Source organism: Chiloscyllium plagiosum, unplaced genomic scaffold (assembly GCF_037043375.1).
Source record: "Chiloscyllium plagiosum isolate Xiang-an unplaced genomic scaffold, Cpla_swu_hap1 HiC_scaffold_32, whole genome shotgun sequence".
NCBI lineage: Eukaryota > Metazoa > Chordata > Chondrichthyes > Orectolobiformes > Hemiscylliidae > Chiloscyllium > Chiloscyllium plagiosum.
This window is the reverse complement of record NW_028270170.1, coordinates 36,755,540-36,780,612: the sequence shown is the minus strand read 5'-3', so window position 1 is coordinate 36,780,612 and position 25,073 is coordinate 36,755,540. Positions and strand designations below refer to the sequence as shown.

General features: G+C 41.5%; 1 protein-coding gene across 4 annotated transcripts in view; it reads right to left on the bottom strand.

The window, feature by feature from the left end:
- The window catches only part of LOC122539999 (rho GTPase-activating protein 27), a 231,739-nt gene that overhangs the window by 36,122 nt on the left and 170,544 nt on the right, over positions 1-25,073 (bottom strand). For 3 of the 4 annotated variants that reach the window (XM_087977913.1, XM_087977912.1, XM_087977911.1), the window contains exons 4-9: positions 23,504-23,905; positions 15,289-15,531; positions 12,522-12,602; positions 9,963-10,094; positions 2,209-2,295; positions 1,621-1,688 (exon numbers count right to left, since the gene is read on the bottom strand). In XM_087977913.1, coding sequence (XP_087834039.1) covers positions 1,621-1,688; positions 2,209-2,295; positions 9,963-10,094; positions 12,522-12,602; positions 15,289-15,531; positions 23,504-23,905 — 1,013 coding nt within the window. The remainder of the gene's footprint in view (positions 1-1,620; positions 1,689-2,208; positions 2,296-9,962; positions 10,095-12,521; positions 12,603-15,288; positions 15,532-23,503; positions 23,906-25,073) is intronic. The other variant, XM_087977914.1, reaches the window with a different exon arrangement.

Sequence of the window (25,073 nt, the reverse complement as noted above, 5' to 3'; positions counted from 1 at the left end):
TGTGAACAGACCAAAGGGGCTTTGGAGCTCAAGAACAAGCATGCCAACTTGTGGGGATATCTTTAGTTTCAGATTGCCTTCAATTAGCCAGTCTAATAACTTTCTGTCAAATGAAATTCTATCTTAACTGACCTCTGGGCAATAAATGCTGGCCTAATCAGTGACGCCTTCATCCTGTGAATGAGTGAAAAACAAAACTATAGTTTAACTATATAATGTTGGAGAGTTTAAGGTAGCGATTTATGTGATTGTTTGCCTTTACCTTGAAGCTTTAACATGACAATGGAGATTACAGTTACTGGATGATGGCAAGTCGGCTTACAGGATTGGAATTAATATGGTGGATCAGCTAATGGTTCAAAAAAATTGTCATTACTTCAAACTCCTGATTTTGGATTAATCCAATGAGACACACGCACAACAACAAGATTGCAGGTTTGATTCCTGATCAGTTGCAAAATAGTTCATTTCTGCTGGGTTCCTAATACCAAACAATATCTATTACTCCTTGTTAGAAGTGAGAAGGCTTTGGCTGAAGGCAGAACTGGGTTTGCCTATGTGTATTCATGTGGTCAAATAACCAATGGTCATCTATGAATAATGGCCAGTCAACTTGGGTTACGCATCAGGAGCGCCATCTTGAGGATTGGATGGAGGGGAAAAAAAATCAGCAAAGAACTAAAGCATACAGAAAAAGAAACAATATTTTTTTTTCCTGATTTGAAATATGGGAATCCTAGATATCCACACAGTATCACATATCCATGAGGACTGCCATTGGCAAACCACTTGCCCAGCTGATTAACTTAACCAGACTGTTTACCTTAAAATTCAAGGTGAAGCTATCAAAGATTACAGTTGGTGAGAAAGCCCCATATTTTTGGTGACAAGACGACAAACTAACCAAAAGTATTGCAAATAAAATTTCTAATAATGAGAATGAAGCCATGTATGTGGGGAATAACAATGAATAACAGAACCAAAGTCATAAATATTGGAGCTCAGAGTAATGTGAGCAAAATCCCAAGATTGAGCGATACGTCTGAACAAAAGAAAGAAGTTTTCAGCTGTGGCATTACAGTCCCCATTTTAAGAATAAAGCCCTATGCGACAAGAGTAAAGTATTGAGTAATGGGAGTAACTTAGTCTCACTTAAAACACCATGCTGTAAAGGAATTCTTGGCATTGTGTCCAACTCTGCAATCTATATGAAAGCAAAGTTCCAAATGTCAAAACAAATGCCGAATATACCATTTTAAAACTATAAGGTCTCCATATCCAAATATATTTTGACACTTATTAGTGAGTGACAACAAAATATGCCTGACTGAATTTAATAATATTGTACAAAATAACTAATACAGCTAACATAATATTGCAGAGCTAAAAGGAAACAATAGTTTAAAATATTCAACTGGTATGATTTACTCTGTGAAACAGTGAGGCATCTGAGAAAAGGCGATACAGGAAGGAACCAGTCCATTTTAATTTTTTAAGAGGAGCATGCTTATCATGAAACCACCCAACCATCTGTGAATTCAGCCACGAGTTTAGTTCCTGATCTAAAGCAGCTATGATACTGCACAAATGTTTCTCAGCTAAGTCAGAAAGGCTTCTTACCTCATACGCTTGCCATTATCTGCCACCTTGGCTTTGTTTAGAATTCCAGCTTTATCCAACGACTGAGACTAAATAATTGAGAAACAGCAAATGAGAAAATCTTGAAGTGCAGGAGCAATGAAAGCAGGCAGCAGTTCCAAACCCAAGCTTTACTGTGCAGCACCAGTCTTCCCTTTGAATACCTGCATTGTTTAGTGAACAGAAAATAGCTGCAGGCAAAGGACAAATGAAGGTTCAAAACACCAGAGCCATGGGCCTCAAGGTACAAAACGTTCATGCAGAAAATGGTCAGAACCTGTGCAGCAACAGATAGTTCCCGGCAACAGCAATTGAACAATAATGGCTCAAAAAGCTATCAGGCAAATGGAAAAAAATTATAATTTAAAAAGAAGAACCAGATGTAGTTAAAATATTTAGAGACAGTGAGAAGATGTCACTAGCAGAGAGGATCCCTATTAAAATATCATGCATTAACTGTCGGCTTTGATGTGACTGCAGCTGCGTGTTACACATGAGCAATAGGATTAGGGTAAGAGTAGACCAATGTGAAGGAAGAGGTGGCCTCGCTCACAGTCTGGAAACACTAACGTGGGGAAGCAGGATATCAGCACGGTTCCCAAGTGCGAGTTCGGCACTGTAATCAGACGCATTTCGCCTGTGCATAACTATTGGTCCCTTAAAGAAACAGAATAAAGATTAATTGACATCAAATCTTCTCAGTCAATTGGTTGTGTTCACATAGGGCAAATTCACATGAAGCAATTTTGGAAACATATATGGGAGGGCATAAGAAATGGGACCAAAAGCTAAGGGCTTGTCAAATCCTGGACAACATTTAAGGTGGACTATTGATTTATTTCAATTGTGTTGGATTGCATACAGCCTGATTGCATTGATTAGGGTTTCACTTGAGCACATATTAAGAGACACTCTCCTTTTAAAAGACCATTAATTGTAAATTTGATCTAATTTCAATTATTTGGTACTTTCAAAGAGTACAAAGGGGCATTCACACAGTCTTGTAGTACAGTGTCCTGACCTTTGGATCAGAAGGTGTGGGTTCCAGTCCCACCTGGCCTGGGAGGTGCATTACAACATGTCTGAACAGGTTACAAACAATTAAAAAGGCACTCACTGAAACAGTGGGCAGTTATGTCAGGCTTCTATATGATTGAAGTAAAAATTGGTTGCAGTATGATTAATCACCAACAGGTTCTCTGAAACATAACAACCTGATGCACCAGCTCTTTAAAAAGGAAGGCAGAATGTTTGTGACTCTAGTTATGGACCATGCATCAAACCTCAAAAATTGTCAATTTGCAAACATGGGAACTCAGAATGCAGTCACTGCATCTCTGCAATGTCCTGTATTTAGTAAAGTCACTCAGTGGGAATATTAGTGACTAAAAGGAATGAATAGTGCTGCTGCCTTATTCCTGTCATTTTTCAGGAAGCTTTGAGTCATTAAAATATATTATTTCAACTGTCTTCAGAAATCCGGTAGGAGGATGACAGAAGACAGCTGTGCTGAAATGCCCAGGAAAAAATTACACAAATACATGAGCCAACTAACATAGACATTCCAAACAGTGGGCAAACACAAATATATATCATTGCATAATTGCTGGTATTTTGGAGGGAATATATCCAGTCCATTTTGCCTTGCATATTCATCAAGCAATGGGGTTCATCCCATGAGCATGCATCATTTGAGTGTTGATACAAAGCCAATTCTCAAGCACATTTTGAATTCCCTGCTAATTGGATGATCCACAATACAATTCCCCATGCACAATTATTTATCGTGTTTCAGTGGGAGATCCCAATATACTTGCGGCTTTTCAAAAGCATTTATTGTTGAAGTTGCAGGGAAAGGCATGATTGGCAGCTAAACATCTCAGGATATTGATGCTTCAGGCAGAATAGAGTGGGAGGTAAAAGAGGTGGAGGAGTTGCATTACTGGTCAAAGAAAATATCACAACTGTGCTGAAGGAGGGCACAATGGAAGACTCGACCAAGGAGGCAATACAGGCAAAGCTCAGAAATTGGAAGGGTGCGGTTACAATGTTGGGGGGCTGTACTACAGGCCTCCCAACAGCCAGCGTGAGATAGAGGTGCAAATATGTAAACAGATCATGGAAAGAAGTAGGACCAACAGGGTGGTGGTGATAGGAGATTTTAATTTTCCCAAATTGCTTGAGATTCACAGTGTTAGAGGTTTAGATGGAGCAGAATTTGTAAGGAGCATCCAGGAGGATTTTTTAGAGCAGTATGTCAATAGCCCAACTGGGGAAGGGGCCGTACGAGACCTGGTGTTGGGAAATGAGCCAGCCACATAATTGAAGTTTCAGCAGGGGATTACTTTGGGGGTAGTGATCACAATTCCATACATTTTAGAATACTCGTGGACAAAGACGAGAGTGGTCCTAAAGGAACAGCTAAATTGGGGAAAGCCAACTATACCAAAATTCAGCGGAGCTGGGGAATGTATATTGGGAGCAGCTGTTGAAGGTAACTCCACATTCGATATGTGGGAGGCTTTTAAAGAGAGGTAGTTTAGAGTTCAGGAGAAGTATGTTCCTGTGAAAATGAGGGATCGAAATGGCAAGGTTAGAGAACCATGGATAACAGGTGAAATTGTGGGACTAGCTAAGAGGAAAAAGGATGTTTACATAAGGTCTAGGCTACTGAAGAATATCGGGAATGTAAGACCAATCCGAAATGAGGAATTATGAGGGCTAAAAGGGGTCATGAGATATCTTTAGCAAACAGGGCTAAGGAAAATATATAAGGAGCAAGAGGGTAACTAGAGAAAGGGTTGGCCCACTCAAGGACAAAGGAGGAAAGTTATGCATGGAGTCAGAGAAACTGGGGGAGATCCTTAACGAGTACTTTGCAACAGTATTCAGTGAGAAAAGTGACATGACGGATGTGGAGGTTAGAGATAGATCTTTGAGTACTCTAGGCCAAGTCAGCATAAGGACGGAGGAAGCTTTGGGCATTCTAAAAGGCATTAAGGTAGACAAGTCCCCAGGTCCAGATGGGTTCTATCCCAGGTTACTGATGGAAGCGAGAGAGGAAATAGTTGGGGCATCTTTGAACACGGGTGAAGTTCCGGCTGAGTGGAGAATTGTTAATATTGTCACCTTGTTTAAGGAGGGTAGCAGGGATAGTCCGGGCAATTATAGACCATTGAGCCTGATGTCAGTGGTAGGGAAGCTGCTGGAGAAGATACTGAGGGATGCAATCTATTCCCATTTGGAAAGAAAATGTGCTTATCAGTAATGGGCAGCATGGTTTTGTGCAGGGAAGGTCATGTCTTACAAATCTAATAGAATTCTTTGAGGAAGTGACAAAGTTGATTGATGGGGGAAGGGCTGTAGATGTCACATACATGGACTTTAGTAAGGCACTTCATAAGATTCTCCATGGTAGGCTGATGGAGAAGATGAAGTCGCATGGGATCCAGGGTGTTCTAGCTAGATGGATAGAGAACTGGCTGGGCAACAGGAGACAGAGAGTAGTGGTGGAAGGGAGTTTCTTCAAATGGAGACCTGTGACCAATGGTGTTCCACAGGGATCTGTGCCTGGACCATTGTTGTTTGTAATATATATAAATGATTTGGAGGACGGTATCAGTTGCCTGATTAGCAAGTTTGCAGATGAGACCAAGATTGGTGGAGTAGCAGATAGTGAAGGAGACTGTCAGAGAATACAGCAGAATATAGATAGATTGAAGAGATGGGCAGAGAAATGGCAGATGTAGTTCTGGGCAAATGCAAGGTGATGCATTTTGGAAGATCCAATTCAACAACGAACTATACAGTAAATGGAAATATCCTGGGGAAAATTGACGCTTACAGAGGTCTGGGCATTCAGGTCCATTGTTCCCTAAAGATGGCAACATAGGTCAGTAAAGTGATCAAAAAAGCACACAGCGTGCTTTCCTTCATTGGACGGGGTACTGAGTACAAAAGTTGGCAGGTCATGTTACAGTTGTATAGGACTTTGGTTCGGCCGCATTTGGAATACTGTGTACAGTTCTGATCGCCACATTTTAAAAAGGACGTGGATGCTTTGGAGACGTTGCAAAGGATATTGCCTGGTCTGGAGGGCACTAGCTATGAAGAGTAGTTGAATAGATTAGGATTATTTCATTTGAAATACAGAGTTGAGGGGGGACCTGATTAAGGTCTACAAAATCATGAGATGCATAGCAAGAAGCTTTTTCCCTGAGTGAGGAACTCAATTACTAGGAGTCACGAGTTCAAAGTGAGGGGAAAGGTTTAGGGGAGATATGCGTGGAAAATTCTTTATGCAGAAGATGCTGGGGGCCTGGAACACATTGCCAGTAGAGGTGGTAGAGATGGGAACAATAGCATCATTTAAGATGTATCTAGACAGATATGTGAATGGGCAGGGAACAGAGGGATACAGATCCTTGGAAAATAAGTGACAGGTTTAGATAGAGGATCTGGATCGGTGCAGTCTTGGAGGGTTGAAAAGCCTGTTCTTGTGCTGTAATTTTCTTTGTTCTTTGCACATTACTGAGCAAGCTTCGCACACAGTACAAAAGTAATGTTCACTAAATGTTCAGAGATGGGTCCAGAATATTTGGAACTAAGTCAGGCCAATAAGTAGTCAATAAAATGATCATACTTGTGCCCCCAAGATCACTGCCTTCTACACAGCTCAGGTGAAGCACTACGAGAAACTCGAGCCATATAAAATGGTGCTTTGGTAGCTTCAAGATGCGGGTCCCTTGTGAATTCTCCCTTTTCTTCATTTGTAATTGATGGCCAGACACCAGGTGTCTAAGCCCCAAAGTCTGGGATTCCTGGTTTAAATTGTCACTTCTTACTCCTATTTTAACACACTGTATACTCTCCTCTCTGACTGTAATTTTGGTTATCACTGCTAATCGGCCCAATTTTAATCAAATCCACTCATAAGCACATAGTTAGGCTCAGGCCTAGCATCTCCATCTTTGACTTGGTGCATTAAAAAAAATCTGATTATACATTTTGGAATGGCTTAAGTCATCTTACTACTATAAATTTGTGATATAAAAGGTTATTGTTGTTTAATGTTTAAGGGGAAGGGTGTCTGGTAGCTGTAATCTACTGATTCATTGACACAAAATTCTTTAAAAGGGTATTTGCTAGAGAATCTGTCCTGAGCTATTGTTTGAAACATGGAAATTATATGGCACAGAGGGAGGCCATTTGGCCCTCGTATCTGTGCTGGCCAAAGAAGAGCAGTCCAGCCTAATCCTATTCTCCAGTTTAAATACATCGCCCTGTAGGGTACAGCACTTCAACTATATATCTAAGTTGTTCTTCTTTTTAAAAGCTAATCCAGGGTTCCACCTCTACAACCATCACCACCTTTTGGGTGAAAATATTTCTTCTCAACTCCCTCTAAAATCCTTCTAACCAATTAAATCAAATTGATGCCATTGACTATTGACTTCTCTGGTCAATGGATTAGGACATTCCTAGCTGAGCCATTTATAATTTTATACGCCTTAAGTAAACCTCTCCGCCTGCTCAGTTTCAACAAAACTAACCCCAACCTGTATAATCTAGATTCCTGGCTAAAATTCTTCAAACCTGGTAACATCCTCACAAATCTCCTCTGTACTTCTTCAAGCCCAATCATATTCATCATGTAGTGACTAAAACTATATACAGTTGCCTAGAAATGGCCTATATTGTGTTTTATATCGTTCAATATAATGCTCACCCTACTGAGGGCTGGAGTGGAGCAGGCTGAAGGCCCAAACAGAGGAGGATGGGATGGTTGTTGAACTGGGGACCAGTGTGGGCAGTCAGCGGCTTGCAAACCCGGTCAGACCACGTATAGAAGCCCCTGCGCTGATCCACTGCAATGTAATGTTTATTTATAATCTGTTTACCTGACTGTAATATTTATCCTTTTAACTTTATTTCTTATTTTTCTTACTTACACTATGAATCCCTGTAAGGTATATAACTGTTTTTTTCTTTATTTCTCTATTTTGTATCTAACATTTGTACTTAGGTACTTTGTCCCTAAGACGACACCGTGAAAGATGACATGGTAAACTTTTCACTGTACTGTTGTACTTAATTCTAACTGAAACCAAATTCTACTTCTATGCTTCAGCTAATAAAGGAAAGTAATTGGTCTATCTTTTCAATCACCTTATCTGACTTGTTACTTATAGGAGTCTGTGGACATGCACTCCAAAGATTTTCTGTTTCTTTACACATCTAACCATTTACTGTGTATTCTTTACGTATTGCGTATTTTTGTTTGCCCTTCTCAAGTGCATTATCACATTTTCCACAATGAGTTCCAAATGCCACTTCTCTCTCTGTCTAAACACCTCATCAGCAGCCCTCTCACTTTCCTGAAGAAGGGCTTATGCCCGAAATGTCGATTCTCCTGTTCCCTGGATGCTGCCTGACCTGCTGCGCTTTTCCAGCAACACATTTTCAGCTCTCACTCACCAGCAACTTTTGTATCATATGAAAATTTCGCAATCACGCCCCCTATATTTGAGTCAAAATCACTGATAGGTATCACGAGAAGCAAGGGACTGAGAACTGAACTCTAATTGGGAACGCACAGACTTCCAGTTACAAAAGCAACTGCTGACCATCATCTTTTGTTAGTTCTGAATCAATTTGTCACTTGGCATTGGATCCTGCAGCTTTTTATTTTTCTGAACAGCCTGTTAAAAGTTTGGTGAAAATCCGTGTTAGATGCTTATAGTCCAACAGCTTTATTTGGAAGCACTGGCTTTAGGAGCGCTGCTCCTTCATCAGATGGAGGAGCGTCACTCTGAAAGCTAGTGCTTCCAAATAAAGCTGTGGAATATAACCTGGCGTTGTGTGGTTTTTAGCATTGTACACCCCAGTCCAACACCAGCATCTTCAAATCATGTTAGATGCATTAGCCTTATTGAATTTGTTGATTCTGTAACAAGAAGGGACAATCAGGTTGGTCCAAATTGATTGACGTTGACAGATCCATGCCTTTATCTATGCCCAATGATATAAGGTAGTGTCTCAACCACTCAGGCAAGACACCTGAATTCAAATCCCACATGCTCCTGTGATGTGCAACAAGTTGATAGAAACTATCTAAACCTGATGATTTAAATGGTGCCTCAGAGCTTTTCCAATAGTATGTCCTCCAACATACTGATCTGTAATTAATCACACAATCCATTTCTTCTTAACCCACAAACCTTAGTAGCTTTCCAATCCTCCAGCACACGTGAAAAATTATGGTCAGATCTTGAACTATTTTCCCTTGCTCCCCTTAACAGAGTTTTTGCCCCTGGGCATGGCTGACACTAGCCAGTTTGAATTCGGCGCATCTGGCAAGTAACAGCATTAAATACTGTGCAATTATCCTATCTCGAAACAGCATTTCCCTTAAGTGTGATTTAGTATCAGGAAAATTCATCAAACTTACCCGTAAAAGGTCCATGACAACAGTAACAGTTACATCAAGTCCCCACAATGATTGTAAACTCAAGCAGGTGTAAGTGACCATGGCCTCAAATTACAATGGCCAGTACTCTGTGAAGTTGTGCAGTGTCTGCTGGTCATGTAAAGGGAAACGAGTGATGGCTAACCTACACCACAACACGGCATTGGAGTCGAACAGCTCAGGAAAATGACCCAAGCAACCACTCTCAAAATGACAGCGAAATGGACCAGAGTCACAATTTTGAATGACAGCCTTCCCATGGTCCTTCATCTGGGAGGACAAGAAGAAAATTTAAAAGCCTCACTTTGTTTCTTGATAGTATGTGTTCCCAGACACAGTCAATCTTTTCACGTGGGTTGGAACACACTTTTTGTTCTATATTGAGTGAATCAAGGCCAGAACAATGAAAAGTCTCTTAGACTTGATGAATTAAAAGAGATTTCAGCACCTATTTTAAAACTTTGCCCACTCCCATTTCCCCACAAGATAAAATATCCTCTCAGCATCTGCATCCTCCAGCCCTCTCGATCTTTTTTACTCCTGCACAGAGGCCTTTCTCAGCTACTTTTCAAATGTTTGTCTGCCTCTGTAGTTGCTTGTCTTCACACTACCTCATCATTTCGTTACCTTAACGATATCTCAGAGGAGCAGCTCATGTCCAATGCCAGCAACTCCAGTGAAGCCAGCATTGGGTTTGCTGGGTCAGGCTAGTTCTGAGTTGCAAGCTGCCTTCCATAGGGATGAGACGAGACTGACCAAACTCACCTCAAGTCGAACACAACTGTCCCATCCAGTCCTCATCAGAAAGGTTAAATCAGGCTAAAAGTTCTGTGAATTTATTCACTCCTTCACTCACCTTCTCCTCTGTATTGTAACGCACTGATAGAACTGGCTTCGGAGCAACGCCATGGCGCCAGTTTGAGAAAACAAAATTTCCCTCTTGATCCACTCCATTCCCTGCATTGAGTTGACTGGAGGGAGTTCCATACTGAAGGAGTAAGGGAAAACATCAGTTATTTCACCTGGGCAAACAGGAAAAAATAGCCTAATAAAACACTAAATGCTGGAGAAACTCAGCAGGTCTAGCATATCTGTGGAGAGTGAAACAGAGTTAACAGAACATAGAACATAGAAAAATACAGTGCAGTACAGGCCCTTTGGCCCTCGATGTTGCGCCGATCAAAGCCCACCTAATCTACACTAGTCCACTATCCTCCATATGCCTATCCAATGCCCGTTTAAATGCCCATAAAGAGGGAGAGTCCACCACTGCTACTGGCAGGGCATTCCATGAACTCACAACTCGCTGAGTAAAGAATCTACCCCTAACATCTGTCCTATACCTACCACCCCTTAATTTAAAGCTATGCCCCCTCGTAATAGCTGACTCCATACATGGAAAAAGGTTCTCATGGTCAACCCTATCTAAACCCCTAATCATCTTGTACACCTCTATCAAGTCACCCCTAAACTTTCTTTTCTCCAATGAAAACAGCCCCAAGTGCCTCAGCCTTTCTTCATACGATCTTCCTACCATACCAGGCAACATCCTGGCAAACCTCCTCTGCACCCGTTCCAGTGCCTCCACATCCTTCCTATAGTATGGCAACCAAAACTGCACAGAATACTCCAGATGCGGCCGCACCAGAGTCTTATACAACTGCAACATGACCTCAGGGCTCCGGAACTCAATTCCTCTACCAATAAAAGCCAGTACGCCATATGCCTTCTTCACCGCACTATTTACCTGGGTGGCAACTTTCAGAGATCTGTGTACATGGACACCAAGATCCCTCTGCTCATCCACACTACCAAGTATCCGACCATTAGCCCAGTACCCCGTCTTTTTGTTACTCTTACCAAAGTGAATCACCTCACACTTACCTACATTGAACTCCATTTGCCACCTTTCTGCCCAGTTCTGCAGCTTATCTATACCCCTCTGTAACCTGACACATCCTTCCTCACTGTCAACAACTCCACCGACTTTCGTATCATCCGCAAACTTGCTCACCCAACCTTCTAGCCCCTCCTCCAGGTCATTTATAAAAATGACAAACAGCACTGGTCCCAAAACAGATCCTTGTGGAACACCGCTAGTAACTGCACTCCAAGATGAACCTTTACCATCAATTACTACCCTCTGTCTTCTTCCAGCCAGCCAATTCCTAATCCAAAGCTCCAACTCACCCTCAATGCCATACCTCCGTAATGTTGAGTCCTGTCATGATCCTTTTCCTGAACAGTTCTGAAGAACAGTTATAACGGGCTCTAAATGTTAAATTTATTTCTTTCCATAGATGCTGCCAGATCTGTGGAGCTTTTCCAGTGTTTCTTATTTTTATTTCAGCAGCAACAGTTTGGGGGGATTACGGGGTAAAACTATGCACAGAGCAGTTAAGTGAAGGAATGAATTGGAGGAATCGGGAGACAATCAAACCAAACTGGCTTTAATGGCTGGGTCAACAGTATTCCCAGAGCCCCAGCTGGACTCAACCAGGATGCTGGAAGGGAACAAGAATTTGACAGTAGGAACCTACAACGAGGGACAACAGTGCTGGAGGGTCAGGTTTCCTTGCATGGCCCAGGACACCCACTACTAGTATTTTACCAACAATGGAGCAGTATCGAGGTGCCCACCCTGGGTCAACTGAGGCCCTTAAGTGACCAATGTGTGGTCACATAATGTCCACCTGGTCCCTAATCATTCAACTGGGGTGATGGAGCACGGCTTAAACCTCAAATTCTGATAATTTTAATTGGAATCTTGGTGATCTTATGGAAGTGTTCTCCTCATTACAGTAGGGATCCTTTCCACACTAGTCTCAGTGCACGAACCGTGACAAGGACCAACACCGAGCATTCTTTTTAAGTATACCATTGTTGTCATCTTTCTACCTTCATACACTTTCTTTGGAGTGAATAGTCTGATGTAGGGGAGGACTTCTCAGATTGATTAACAATCTGTGATCATGTATGCTCCTATGATGGCTGTAGACATTTAAATATCAGGCTATGGAGTTGGTTATCTTGCACAGCAGGAGGATTTTATGGGCTTTCACATCTCATACAAGATTCACCCAAACTCACTGAAGTATTTCCCAGTGGACCTAATCCAGAGTTTCAGCTTGATCAGACATTCTGAAACGGGGGTCGAACCCTGTTCCGACAGCTGCAAAGCTACCACTGAACAGAGAAATACACAGTAATGTACTGAAATGTGTTTCATACTGAATACAAGTGGTTAGTCAACAAGACAATGACAACTACTTTTAAAAAGATAATACACAGTGAGCTACTTTGATTCACTCATCTGAAAAGGGGAAGGTATGAAGAGTAGTGTCTCTTCATAAATGTCAGTATTTAAGAAAACTCCTTCACAGCATAATATTCAATACTTGTGGAAATCCCTTACCTGAGGAAGTTCCCACTCAGATTTGGCTCCTTCTGGATTATAGTAATAGAACTTGCCATTGCTGTCAACATGCCTTATCCACTGAGAGGAATGACACAAAACAAAATTGAGGTCACACAGTATCACTTGCTTAATACAAAAGGTGGCAACTCTATAGGGAAATTAACTACTAAAGCCATTGCTCGAATAACTATAACATTAAAAGCACAGAAGTCAAGATGCTGAGACTGATGCAGAATTGTGAACAGACCCACTACACTAGTCTCAGCAGAGTTTAAGAGCTACAAGTCCAATTACAACATAACAGCCATACAGCTCTCCATGTTAACTTATAGTACAGACTCCACACACGTTTAAAGCAGTGCGCCTCACATGTACATTTGAACATACATATAGACCCAGTGTTCTATCATCAGCATTATTTTAATTTTAAAATGGATGTGGAACAGTGCTACTTGGTTACAATGTGTGCACAAATCACTAAAGGTAGCAGGCCAGATTGAAAGAAAAGTAAAGAAAGGTATACAGGATAATAGATTTGATAAATAGAAACACTGAACACAAAGCAAGAATGTTAGGATGAACTTTGATAAAACACTGGTTCAACTTCGAAAGGAATACCGTGCCAGTTCCTAAAGTACTGCATGCAAGCAAGGATAAGTAGTTTAGAGGGGGTATAGAAATTCTTGTGGATTATTGTTAACTTACAGGCTGTTAAATTCACTGGCTGGGCCAACACTTATTGTTCATCTCTAATCACCCTTGAGAAGATGGTGGTAAACTGCCTACATTTGCCCATTTTTAGACCACAGGATTACAGGAGCCAAGTGGACCTGGTGAAACCCGATGTAGTAAGCAAGTTAATGTTGGGTATGTGCTGTCTGGTAGCACCGTCAATAGCACCTCCCATTACTTTGCTAATGATTGAAAGTAGACAGACAAAATGCTTAATGGCAGGGATGGACTGGTCCTGCTTATGTGGACAGGACATAACTGGACAATTATCTACATTTCTGGGTAGATGCCAGTGTTGTAACTACCATAACAACTTGGCTGGGGGTACATTCTGAATGCTAGTTCTGGAGCACAAGTCGTCAATACTATTACTGGCATGAACCCATAGCACCACAGTATTTAATATTCTCAACCTTTTCTTGATGTCATGAAGTAAAACTTAAATTGGCAGAAGGCCTGCATCCATGATGCTGGGAACTTCAGCAGGACACTGACATGGATCATCCACTCAGCACCTCTGCCTGAAGATTGTTGTAAATATTTCAGCGTCCACTTTTGCACTGACATGTCTTCCATCACCGAGGACGTTAACATTTGTGAAGCCTCCTCCTCCAGTGAATTATTTAATTGTCCACCACCATTCACAACTGGATGTGGAAGGACTGCAGAGCATATAGCCAATTCATTGGTTGCAGAATTGCTTGGCTCTGTGTATCACTTGGCTCTAATGCTGCTTGGTTGGTACATTGCCTTGTGTTGAAGCTTCCCCTGGTTAAAAGCTCATTTTTGTATCCCTGCTTCTGCTCCTGGTATGCCTTCCTGCATACTCCAGTGAAGCAAGGTTGATCTTCTGGCTTGAGGGTAATCGCAGAATGGCAGTGTGATGGACCGTGTGCGTGCAGATTATGGTTGAATAGAATTCTGATCTGTGTATCTAAAGATGGGACTTTGTCTTCGCAAGGACTGTCATGGATAGATCAGTCTGTTACAAGTAGATTGGTGAGCTTGAGATCAAATCCATTTTCCCCTCTTATTGGTTGCTTCAACACCTGTCACAGGTCCAGTCCAGCAGATATACCCTTTAGCACTGGGCCATCCCAGTCAGTAATGGGGTTGCTGAGCAACTCATAGTAGTGGATATCGAAGTCAACCACACAAAGTACAGTCTGTGCCCTTGCCATTCTCAGTGCTTCTCCATAAGGCCCTCAACAGATGAGGATGTGTGGTAGGTGGGCACTGCAGATAGTCTGCTTGCCCATGTTTGACCTGATGCCATGGCACTTCATTGGATCCACAGTCAAGAATGGTTCCAGGCATGTGGGACTTCGATTACATGGATAGGTTGGGGAAGGTGGGATTGTTCTCCTTAGAGAAGGTTGAGAGATTTGAAATGTGTCTTTAAAACCCATGATGGGACTGGATAGAGTGTATAGAAATGGTTGCCAATTGTTTTAACGGTTGAGAACCAAAAAAGACTGATTTAAAGTACAAATGGACCAACAGTGACATGAGAGAAAAAGTATTTCTAGTCAGAGAGAGATTAGGATCTGGAATGTGCGGCCTGACAGCACAGTGGAGAAAGATTCAATTTTGTGATTTTCAGAAGAGAATTGGATAAGCACCAGAATGGAGAATAACTGCAGGCCTGTGGGGAAAGAGCAAGTACTGGAAATAGTGGAGCTGCTTTTGCAGACAATTGGCACCGACAGGACGGGCTAAATGACCTCATTCTACCATGAGGCCAGCCAGCAGGAGGACTGGGCTTTCCATTTTCTCCTAATGTGTGAAATAAGGGCATAATTTGCATTCTCTGGTCCATTAACGCAAAATGTGTACTTAATAATTTATTTTAAATGGGATAATTATGAAACTAAGGGACAAAATACGATTACATAAAGCATTGCTAAATTGGTCGATCATGGTGTTGTTTTGAAACCATAGTCTCTGGGGAAAAAGAAAGGCTTTCAGAATAGAAAGTGACAAATTTCACATGGTACTCAACAACTGCAACGGATACAAAAATGTTTCTCACTTTTTCTTGCGTAACTTCACTGGTATAAAGCAGCTGTCCATCTTGGTCCAGCTCAGAGGACCAGCCTGGGGGAGTCTGTGGTTCTATCGGTTGGTATAATGGTGAGTCCACTGGTGACTGTGGCTCGCTGTACTCATCCTGTGACCAGGCTGATGGCTGCCGCCGATGACCTAAGTATGACCCAATGTGAGCTGGAGGGCTCTCCTCAATGAATTCTGGGTAATCCTCTTCTGGAGTAGGAGGCTGAAAGAAATACAGAGGAGTGAGCTTTCACCATCAAAATGCAAGATAAACTTCAAAGGTATGAATGCATAAACAACCAACTGGAAACAGTAACTATATAAGTATAAATTGAGAAGATCAAATATTACACATGGAACAATTTGGGGGGGACCGGATTGCATTGCATTGTTCCTGCCAATTTCTTCCTGTTTCAATCCCTTTTTATACTGATTTATAAAGAATCCATTTCCTGTTCCCTTCTCCTGAAGACTGTACCTACTTGCTGGGATATTATTCCACACAACTGACTGTCCTTGATGCATATCACACTTCTGTGGTCAAACATCCTGGTGTCATTCATTACACCCACTTAGGTACTGTTCATATTCATATCTTTAGAGTGTCACTTGACTGCTCCATCACGGGAAGAGTTACAGACAACATATCCACATTCCCAGAAAGGCTCAGACTTCAAATATTCTAACTTCCTACCCAAGGGAAACTGATCCTAAATGAAACATCTCAACTGCAGCTCAACATAAGACAAGCTAATTCAGAAGTCATGAATCTGTCAATGAAGAGATTTCATTAACAACATTTGAGAATTCATTGATTGTGGATAGGGGCTCATTTGCAAAGACTAATTTAAAAAAAAAGATAGGGTCAGCAAACAGTCATTTGGGACATGTTTTCAAACATGAACATGACATGGTTTAAGCACATAGTGTTGACAAGCATACGTGTGCACTCAGTTCATCCTCTGCCTTCGAGAAAGCCCCTTTGAAGGGACCAGTGTGACGAGGAAACACTGATCTTGCCGCCTTCTTGAAAAGCCTCTGAATTCTCAACAATTCCTGAACTCACTGAATGGCATTTCGAGCAGTTCATAGCTTATCCTTTTTACTTTCAAAAATTAATGATTACTGGCCAAAGTATTTTCTTTAATTCGTGTATTAGCAAATGGCTTACTGATTAGTTACACTTTGATACTTCGAATTAGAAGTTGAACTGAGTTACATCTTTGCCAAATAAGTTCTGATTTCACAATAAATCTATAATTATGGTGTTTATTAAAGAAACCTAACTACTTTCAAAATTGTAATTCTAATACAGATCAAGTATATAATTGGTAATTGGGTAAAGCATTTAAATTCATGTTGTGACTAGACAGAGACAATTCACTCTTCGATCTAGCTATTAACATTTTGAATTTGATGCATATGATCCAGTATGAGGAGAGCTCATAGGAATTTGAGGAGCTGAAAGTGTCATTTGTGTACCATCTGTCTGTAGCTTATGCATGTAGTAAGTACAATTATGTCACGCAAATGACAATTTTATTCACTTTTGTAATGTAGGTATTGCTGCAAAGATGAATATTTGTGACCCATTTGTGAACGCTCTTGAGAAAACGGTGATGTGATGATACTATGGCTTTAAAAGGGATATTTTGTCCTTTTTTTACGAAGAGATGCTTTGTGGCAGAGGAACCGAGCTGTCTATTTGAATCCAATAAAGTAAACAGCTTGCGAGACCTTGGTTTTTTTTAAATGATGGAACAATAAAAGCAATAAAAGAATAGGTGAGATCAGGCTCCACTAGGGCCAGGATTTTTAGTTTTAGTTTCTCAGTAGCAGTTGCTGGGTTCTTGAAGCTGGGTTTGGAAGATGCAGTACATCTCTCCCTGCTACTCTCTCTCTCTGAGTTTCCCTTTGATATGCTTCCTCTCTGTTACAGCTAAAAGCTGAGGGTTCTCCTTCTGCTGCTGGAATTGCATGTGAGATTATCTATTTTTCAGAATTTGCCTTTGCCGCAAGTGTGTTTATGGGATGTTACTGTATTGGAACAGTTACTGTTTGGTAGTTGAATAATCTATTACTCTGTTAGGTTTTCCAAAAGAATTAAGTTATTTGGATTCTTCCTTGTGTTTTTTTTTAGCTATAATGTATGAATAAAATGTGTTTTGCTTCAAGACTTGTAGTTTGATCAATCGACTTGCATCCGGATTGCAACTCCTGGCACTTACCTTTAAAATAAGAAAAAGATAGGGTCAAGACTATCATCTTAATATATTCAGAGGGAATTAGGAAAGGTCCATAACATTAAAACTAAACTTCCTTCTAAATGTGGCAGTCCGAAACCTGAATCAGACATTAGTATTTCAATTGGTTTGGAATTGAACAGGTACCATATTATCTTACTAATTTTGTGCTGTGTCTGGTTCCAGCACATAAAAACAGAACTCATTATGTTAATGCTACTTGTGTTGTTTCAATGAAGCAGACTTTAGAGAAAACTAACCACCATGCCGACATTTTCACATGTTGGTTTTAAGGTTTCAGATTTTGGAACTTGAGATCAAGGATTAAGTTTATTTTTTTCCTGTGGAAAATACTTGTCATGTGTGATTGCAAATGGGACAGCTAATTTGGTACATCAGAGCAGCACAGTGACTCAGTGGTTAGCACTGCTGCCTCAAAACACCAGGGACCCGGGTTCAAATCCTGCCTTGGGCAACTGTCTGTGTGGAGTTTGCACATTCACCCCATGTCTGCGTAGGTTTCTTCCGGGTGCTCCGGTTTCCTCCCACAATCCAAAGATGTGCAGGTTAGGTGAATTGGCCATGCTAAACTGCCCATAGTGTTAGGTGCGTTGGTCAGGTTAAGTACAGGGTAGGGGAACGGGTCTGGCTGGGTTACTCTTTGGAGGGCCGCTGTGGACTTGTTGGGCCAAAGAGCCCATTTCCATACTGTAGGGAATCTAATCTGGCATTTTAAACAATCAGTGTGTCATCAACAGATTTGATAATAGTCCCTGAAAAATTTAGTCAAACTTGCTGTGTGTTATATTTGAGACGAGGAGAATTTTCTTCACCTAGACAGCAAATGTTTCATCTAAGCTGCATGTGAGCAGCAGGTCTGATGTTCCAAGCACAGCAATCAGTGTCAGCGCGTCAATCTCAGAATTGACATCCGATTCTGGAAATCCAGAAGCTATTTCCCTGCAAAGACCTCGGAGGGACAGTTAGTAAGAAAATTAGAGGGAATATTGCCAGAGAGTATGGTGAGCCTGTGGAATTCTCTACCACAGAACAAGTTACTAAATTGAATGATCAGCCATGATCATATTGAGTAGGATCAAAAGGCTAAACGGCCTCATCCTGCCGCGATTATTTCTGTTTCAATGCTTATTAACAGTCGTGATGCATGTTTATATTCATTCACAGGATGTGGGTGTCACTGGTTACATCAGCATTTATTGCCCATCCTAACTTCCCTGCCATCTTGGTGAGTTGCCATCTTGAACCATTGCAGTCCATGAAGGGCAGGTACATCCACATTGATGCAGGAGTTTGACTTGGTGACAGTTGAAGAAATAGTTGAGACACAGGATTATGAAAGTCATTTTTTTAAAAAATGAATTCTTGGAGTGTTGACATTCCTAACAAGGACAGCAATTATTGGCCAACCCTTGAGATGGTGATACACCTTCTTGGGTGGTTTCGGTCCTGATGATGAAAGTACTATCGCAATACTGTTATGTAGGGGGTTCCAGGAATACTGCAGAGTGAAAAGTGAATAACAATAAATGTCTGAGTCAATGTTGTTGGTCTTGGAGGGAAACCAGGACAGAATGGTGCTCAGATGTACTTAATGCCCTTGTCCTTTCAGGCAGTGGACATAGGTGGTTTGACAAGTCAATGAAGTCTCAGCAAGTTGTTGCAATGGATCCTGTAGTTAGTACACAATGCGGAATCAATACGTACTGCTGGTGAAGCAAGTCAATGATTAACCCGAAAAATGCTAGCCCTAATTTTCTTTTGTTTCATTAGTTTGTCTCTGGCTTTACTTGAGGCATTGTTTAGGTCTTCAACAACTGAGAAAGTAAGTGACAAACAATTTAAGAAGTCATAAATATCTTTCATATTTATATTCCACTGCCTCTGTCCCATAACATAATAGAAAAGAACATGAAAGAAACTGCTCCACTACTTTGACCTTTTAAAGTTAACAAATGATTTTCAGATGGAGATTCAATTATTTTCTGAAATAGATGCATGAGACTTTAAAAACAAAGTACAATAAAACACACATTGCAGCACATGTCAAATCAATTCATCACCTGAATAATTACCATGTGTAACAACTATGGACATAAAAAGATGGAATTAAATGGTTTTACTTTAGAATTAGGACACCAATGTCCAGGAAATATTTTTATTAACTCACAAATCATTTCCTGTATCCAGAGGGACAACTACGGACAAATTTAAAGGGAGCACAGAGGTTCCCTCACAGCCCAATCGAATTATAAGTCTCCCAAATTAAGAAGGGAAGCCCAAGAAGTCAATGCAGGCAAATGTGGTATAAGGTTCAATTAAAATGAGTCAGGATAAGATGATTAAATAGGCTGGAGTTTTAAAAAGTTAACAGACCAGGGAGTGTGAAACAGGTTAGTATGGGATATCATTAAGCTTTTTTGTGTAAAAAGAATTCAAATCAAAACCAGACAGATTTATTGCAGGTGTTATTGAATGGTTGTCGAAGGTTCCGGGATTTAGATGTTTCAGGAAAAACAGAGAAAATGGTAAAAGATGGGGAATTGGGGCACTGCTAGTCTAGGACAGTATTACGGTTGCAGAAAAGACGTTTGAGGACTCGTCTACTGAGGTAGTATGGGCTGAGATTAGAAACAGGAAAGGAGAGGTCACCCTGTTGGGAGTTTTCTATAAACTTCCAAATAGTTCCAGAGATGTAGAGGATGAGATAGCAAAGATTAGATTAGATTAGATTAGATTAGATTAGATTAGATTAGATTACTTACAGTGTGGAAACAGGCCCTTCGGCCCAACAAGTCCACACCGCCCCGCCGAAGCACAACCCACCCATACCCCTACATCTACCCCTTACCTAACACTACGGGCAATTTAGCATGGCCAATTCACCTGACCTGCACATCTTTGGACTGTGGGAGGAAACCGGAGCACTCGGAGGAAACCCAAGCAGACACGGGGAGAATGTGCAAACTCCGCACAGTCAGTCGCTTGAGGTGGGAATTGAACCCGGGTCTCTGGCGCTGTGAGGCAGCAGTGCTAACCACTGTGCCACCGTGCCGCCCATATGATCCTCGATAGGAGTGAGAGTGACAGGTCGTTGTTATGGGGACTGTACCTTTCCAAATATTGACTGGGAATACTATAGTTCAAGTACTGTAGATGGGTCAGTGTTTGTCCAATTTGTGCAGGAGGGTTTCCTGACACAGTATGTAGGCAGGTTGACAAGGGGTGAGGCCACATTAGATTTGGTATTGAGTAATGAACCTGGCCAGGGGTTAGATTTGGAGGTAGGTGAGCATTTTGGTGATAGTGACCACGATTCAGTTATGTTTACTTTAGTGATGGAAAGGGTTAGGTATGTACTGCAGGGCAAGAGATATAGCTGGGGGAAAGGCAATTACAATGCAATTAGGCAAGATTTAGGATGCATAGGATGGAGAAGGAAACTGCAGGGGACGGGCACAATTGAAACGTGGAGCTTATTCAAGGACCAGCGACTGCAGGTCCTTGATAAGTATGTACCAGTCAGGCTGGGAGGAAGTTGTTGAGGATGGGAGCCCTCGTTTACTAAGGAAGTTGAAGCTTTTGTCAAGAGGAAGGCGGCGGCTTACGTTAGAATGGGATGTGATGGCTCAGTTAGGGCACTTGAGAGTTACAAGTTAGCCAGAAAAGATCTAAAGAGAGAGCTAAGAAGAGCCAGGAGGGGACATGAGAAGTCATTGGCAGATAGGATCAAGGAAAACCCTAAGGCTTTCTATAGGTATATCAGGAATAAAAGAATGACTAGAGTAAGATTCGGGTCAATTAAGCATAGTAGTGGGAAGTTGTGCGTGGAGTCAGAGGAGATAGGGGAAGTGCTAAATGAATATTTTTTGTCAGTATTCACACTAGAAAAAGACAATGTGGTCGAGGAGAATCCTGAGATACAACCTACCACACGAGATGGGATTGAGGGGCATAGGTGGTGGTGTTGGCAATTCTGGAAAGTGTAAAAATAGAGAAGTCCCCTGGGCTGGATGGGATTTATCCTAGGATTCTCTGAGAAGCTAGGGAAAAGATTGCCAAGCCTTTGGCTTGATCTTTATATCGTCAATGTCTACAGGAATAGCGCCAGAAGACTGGAGGATAGCAAGTGTTGTTCCCTTGTTCAAGAAGGGGAGTAGATATAACCTTGGAAATTACAGACCTGCGAGCCTTAGTTCGGTTGTGGGTAAAGATTTGGAAAGGGTTATAAGACATAGGATTTATAATCATCTAGAGAGGAACAAGGTGATTAGAGAGAGTCAACAGAGTTTTGTGAAGGGTGGATTGTGCCTCACAAACATTATTGAGTTTTTCAGAAAGTGACTAAACAGGTGGATGAGGGTAAAGCAGTCGATGTGGTGTATATGGATTTCAGTAAGGCGTTTGATAGGGTTCCCCACTGTAGGCTATTGTACAAAATAAGGGGGCACAGGATTGAGGGTGATTTAGCAATTTGGATCAGAAATTGGCTAGCTGTAAGAAGACAGAGGGTGGTGGTTGATGGGAAATATTCATCCTGGAGTTCAGTTACTAGTGGGGTACTGCATAGATCAGTTTTGGGGCCACTGCTGTTTGTAATATTTATAAATAACCTGGATGAGGGCATAGAAGTTTGGGTTAATAAATTTGCAGTTGACACTAAGGTTGGTAGAGTTGTGAAGAGTGCCGAAGGATGTTGTATGTTACAGAGAGACATAGAAAAGCTGCAGAGCTGGGCTTAGAGATGGAAAATGGAGTTTAATGCAGAAAAGTGAGGTGATTCACTTTGGAAGGAGTAACAGGAATGAAGAGTACTAGGCTAATGGTAAGATTCTTAGTAGTGTAGATGAGTAGAGAGAACTCGGGGTCCAGGTACATAGTTCCTTGAAAGTTGCCATCCAGGTTGATAGGGTTGTTAAGGAGGCATACGGTATGTTAACTTTTATTGGTAGAGGGATTGATTTTGGACCCATGAGATCATGTTGCAGCTGTACAAAACTCTGCTGCGGCCACATTTGGAGTATTGCTTACAGTTCTGGTCACTGCATTATAGGAAGGATGTGGAAGCTTTGCAAAGGGTTCTGAGGAGATTTACTAGGATGTTGCCTGGTATGGAGGGAAGGTCTTAGGAGGAAAGGCTGAGGGACTTGAGGCTGTTTTCATTAGAGAGGAGGAGGTTGAGAGATGACTTAATCGAGACAATCAGAAGGTTAGATAGGGTGGACAGTGAGAACCGTTTTCCTTGAATGGCGATGGCTAGCACATGGGGAACATAGCTTCAAATTGAGGGGTGATAGATATCGGACAGATGTCAGAGATAGTTTCTTTACTCAGAGTAGTAGGGGCATGGAATGCACTGCCTGAACAGTGATGGACTTGCCAACTTTAAGGGCATTTAAATGGCCATTGGATAGGCATATGGATGAAAATGGAATAGTGTAGTTTAGATGGGCTTCAGATTGGCTCAACAGATCTGTGCAACATCGAGGGCCGACAGGCCTGTACTGTGCTGTAATGTTCTATTGGACAGAAAAGGAGATTTTAAAAAAATAATGAACATTGATGTTCAGTGCACCATGTGAGGCTGTCAGGCCGCATGAGTTGTTAGTGTGGAAATATTCATTGAGAGCAAAACGGTATTCCATTTACTAATGTCAAGTGCCCAGGTATTTCTGCAACCCTATTCCATCAACACAGTTATGTACACACGGACTCAATCTGTTTGAGCGGACACACCTAGTCCAGCAGTAAGATGGATTGGATGGGAGAGCCTCAGCGCCTCTAGATTTTCATTTAACATTTTCACCTGTTAAAATTAATAGAGGGAAAATGCTGTGGACAGCTTCATCTTTGACACCAGATTCACAATTCTGTGCTCTTAGTGGATGAGGTTTCAGAGGCACACCTTCCAGCAAAAGAGAGGAGGTCACGTACCCTCTGGTCCCGGAGATTATCCATGCTCTCTGCCGTATCTTCCTCCAGCTGTTCTGGTCGTTCCCACGTAGTCTCTCCAGTTACAGGATTGTAGTAGTAGGTCTGCCCACTGATTTCATCAAGATGCGATTCCCATTCCACAAAGGGATTGCTTGTACTGGAAGTGCGGGAACGTGGGGTTTGTGGTTCCTTCCCGTCTGGGCTATCAAATGGGGAGTCCCAGGTAGTCTCTCCAGTCACCACGTTGTAGTAGAAGGGCTGTCCAGTTGCTTGGTCAGTATGCGTTTCCCATTCTTCCAGGTGACTGATCAAGTTATCGCTGAGACAAGATGGTTCCTCTGTGAGCTCCTGCCTCAGCTCTGTCAAATTCTGATACACCAACTCCGACTTCGCTTCAAATGCCTTTAAAAACACAAAGAAATAAAATAAAATAAGATTCAGCGAAGAGAGTTGAATTTTAAAAATAACCTGCACTTCAATAATACCTTTCATCACTTCAGGACCTACTATACCAAAGTAAACATCGGGTAAAGAATGTATGAATCTTATCTTTACAACTTAATTATGGAATTCTTAAAAGTCGATATGAAATGTAAGAAGAGAGAGAGATTGGACTGATGTTGTGCCATTATAGTATCATAAAGGTGCTTGAATAAATGCAAAATACTGCAAATGCTGGAAATCTGAAAGAAAAACAGGAAGTATTGGAGAAATGCAGCAGGTCAGGCAGCATTCTGTGGAGAGAGAAACTGAGGTAACGTTTTGACTCTTTGGAAATGTCCCTTCAAAACGTTAAATCTGTCTGTCTGTCTCTCACTCTCCCTCCCTCCCCCCCCTCCCCCCACAAGGGGATATATGGCCAATAGTTTACTTTTGGAAAACAGTCACTCTATTGGCAACAGACAACAGCCAATTTGCCAAATTCTACAAATACAGTTGATGAATGATGCGGGAATGTTTTTTTTTTGTTTAGGATACTGTTTGAGGGGGGTATGTTGGCCACGATGTCCTGAGAAGGTGCCACGCAATGTTTACTTCCACCGTACATTCGTGACTCAACCAAAAGGCAGCAAGTCTGACTAGATACAAATCCAAAACACATGGGGATAGTACTTAAGAAAAGAATATTAATCTGAGTTAGGAGATCTTTGAGGCACAGGCGACCACTAATACATTTAAAACTAACAGAGAAAATGCATTAATGCATTAAGCAGTTCAAAAAAGGTTTACTTGATTCATAGAATCCCTCAAGTGTGGAACGTAAGAACCAGGAACAGGAGTAGGCCATCTGGCCAGTTGAGCCTGCTTCACCATTCAATACAATCATGGTTGATCTTTTCACAGCCTCAACTCCACTTACCCGCCCTCTCTCCATAACCCTTAATTCCTTTACTGTTCAAAAAAGTATCTATCTTAACTTTAAAAACATTTAATGAGGAGACCTCAATTACTTCCTGGCCAGAAAATATCATAGATTCACAGCCCATTGAGTGAAGAAATTCCTTCTCAATTCGGTCCTAAATCTGCTCCACCTAATTTTGAGGCTATTGTCCTCAGTTCACCCGCCAAT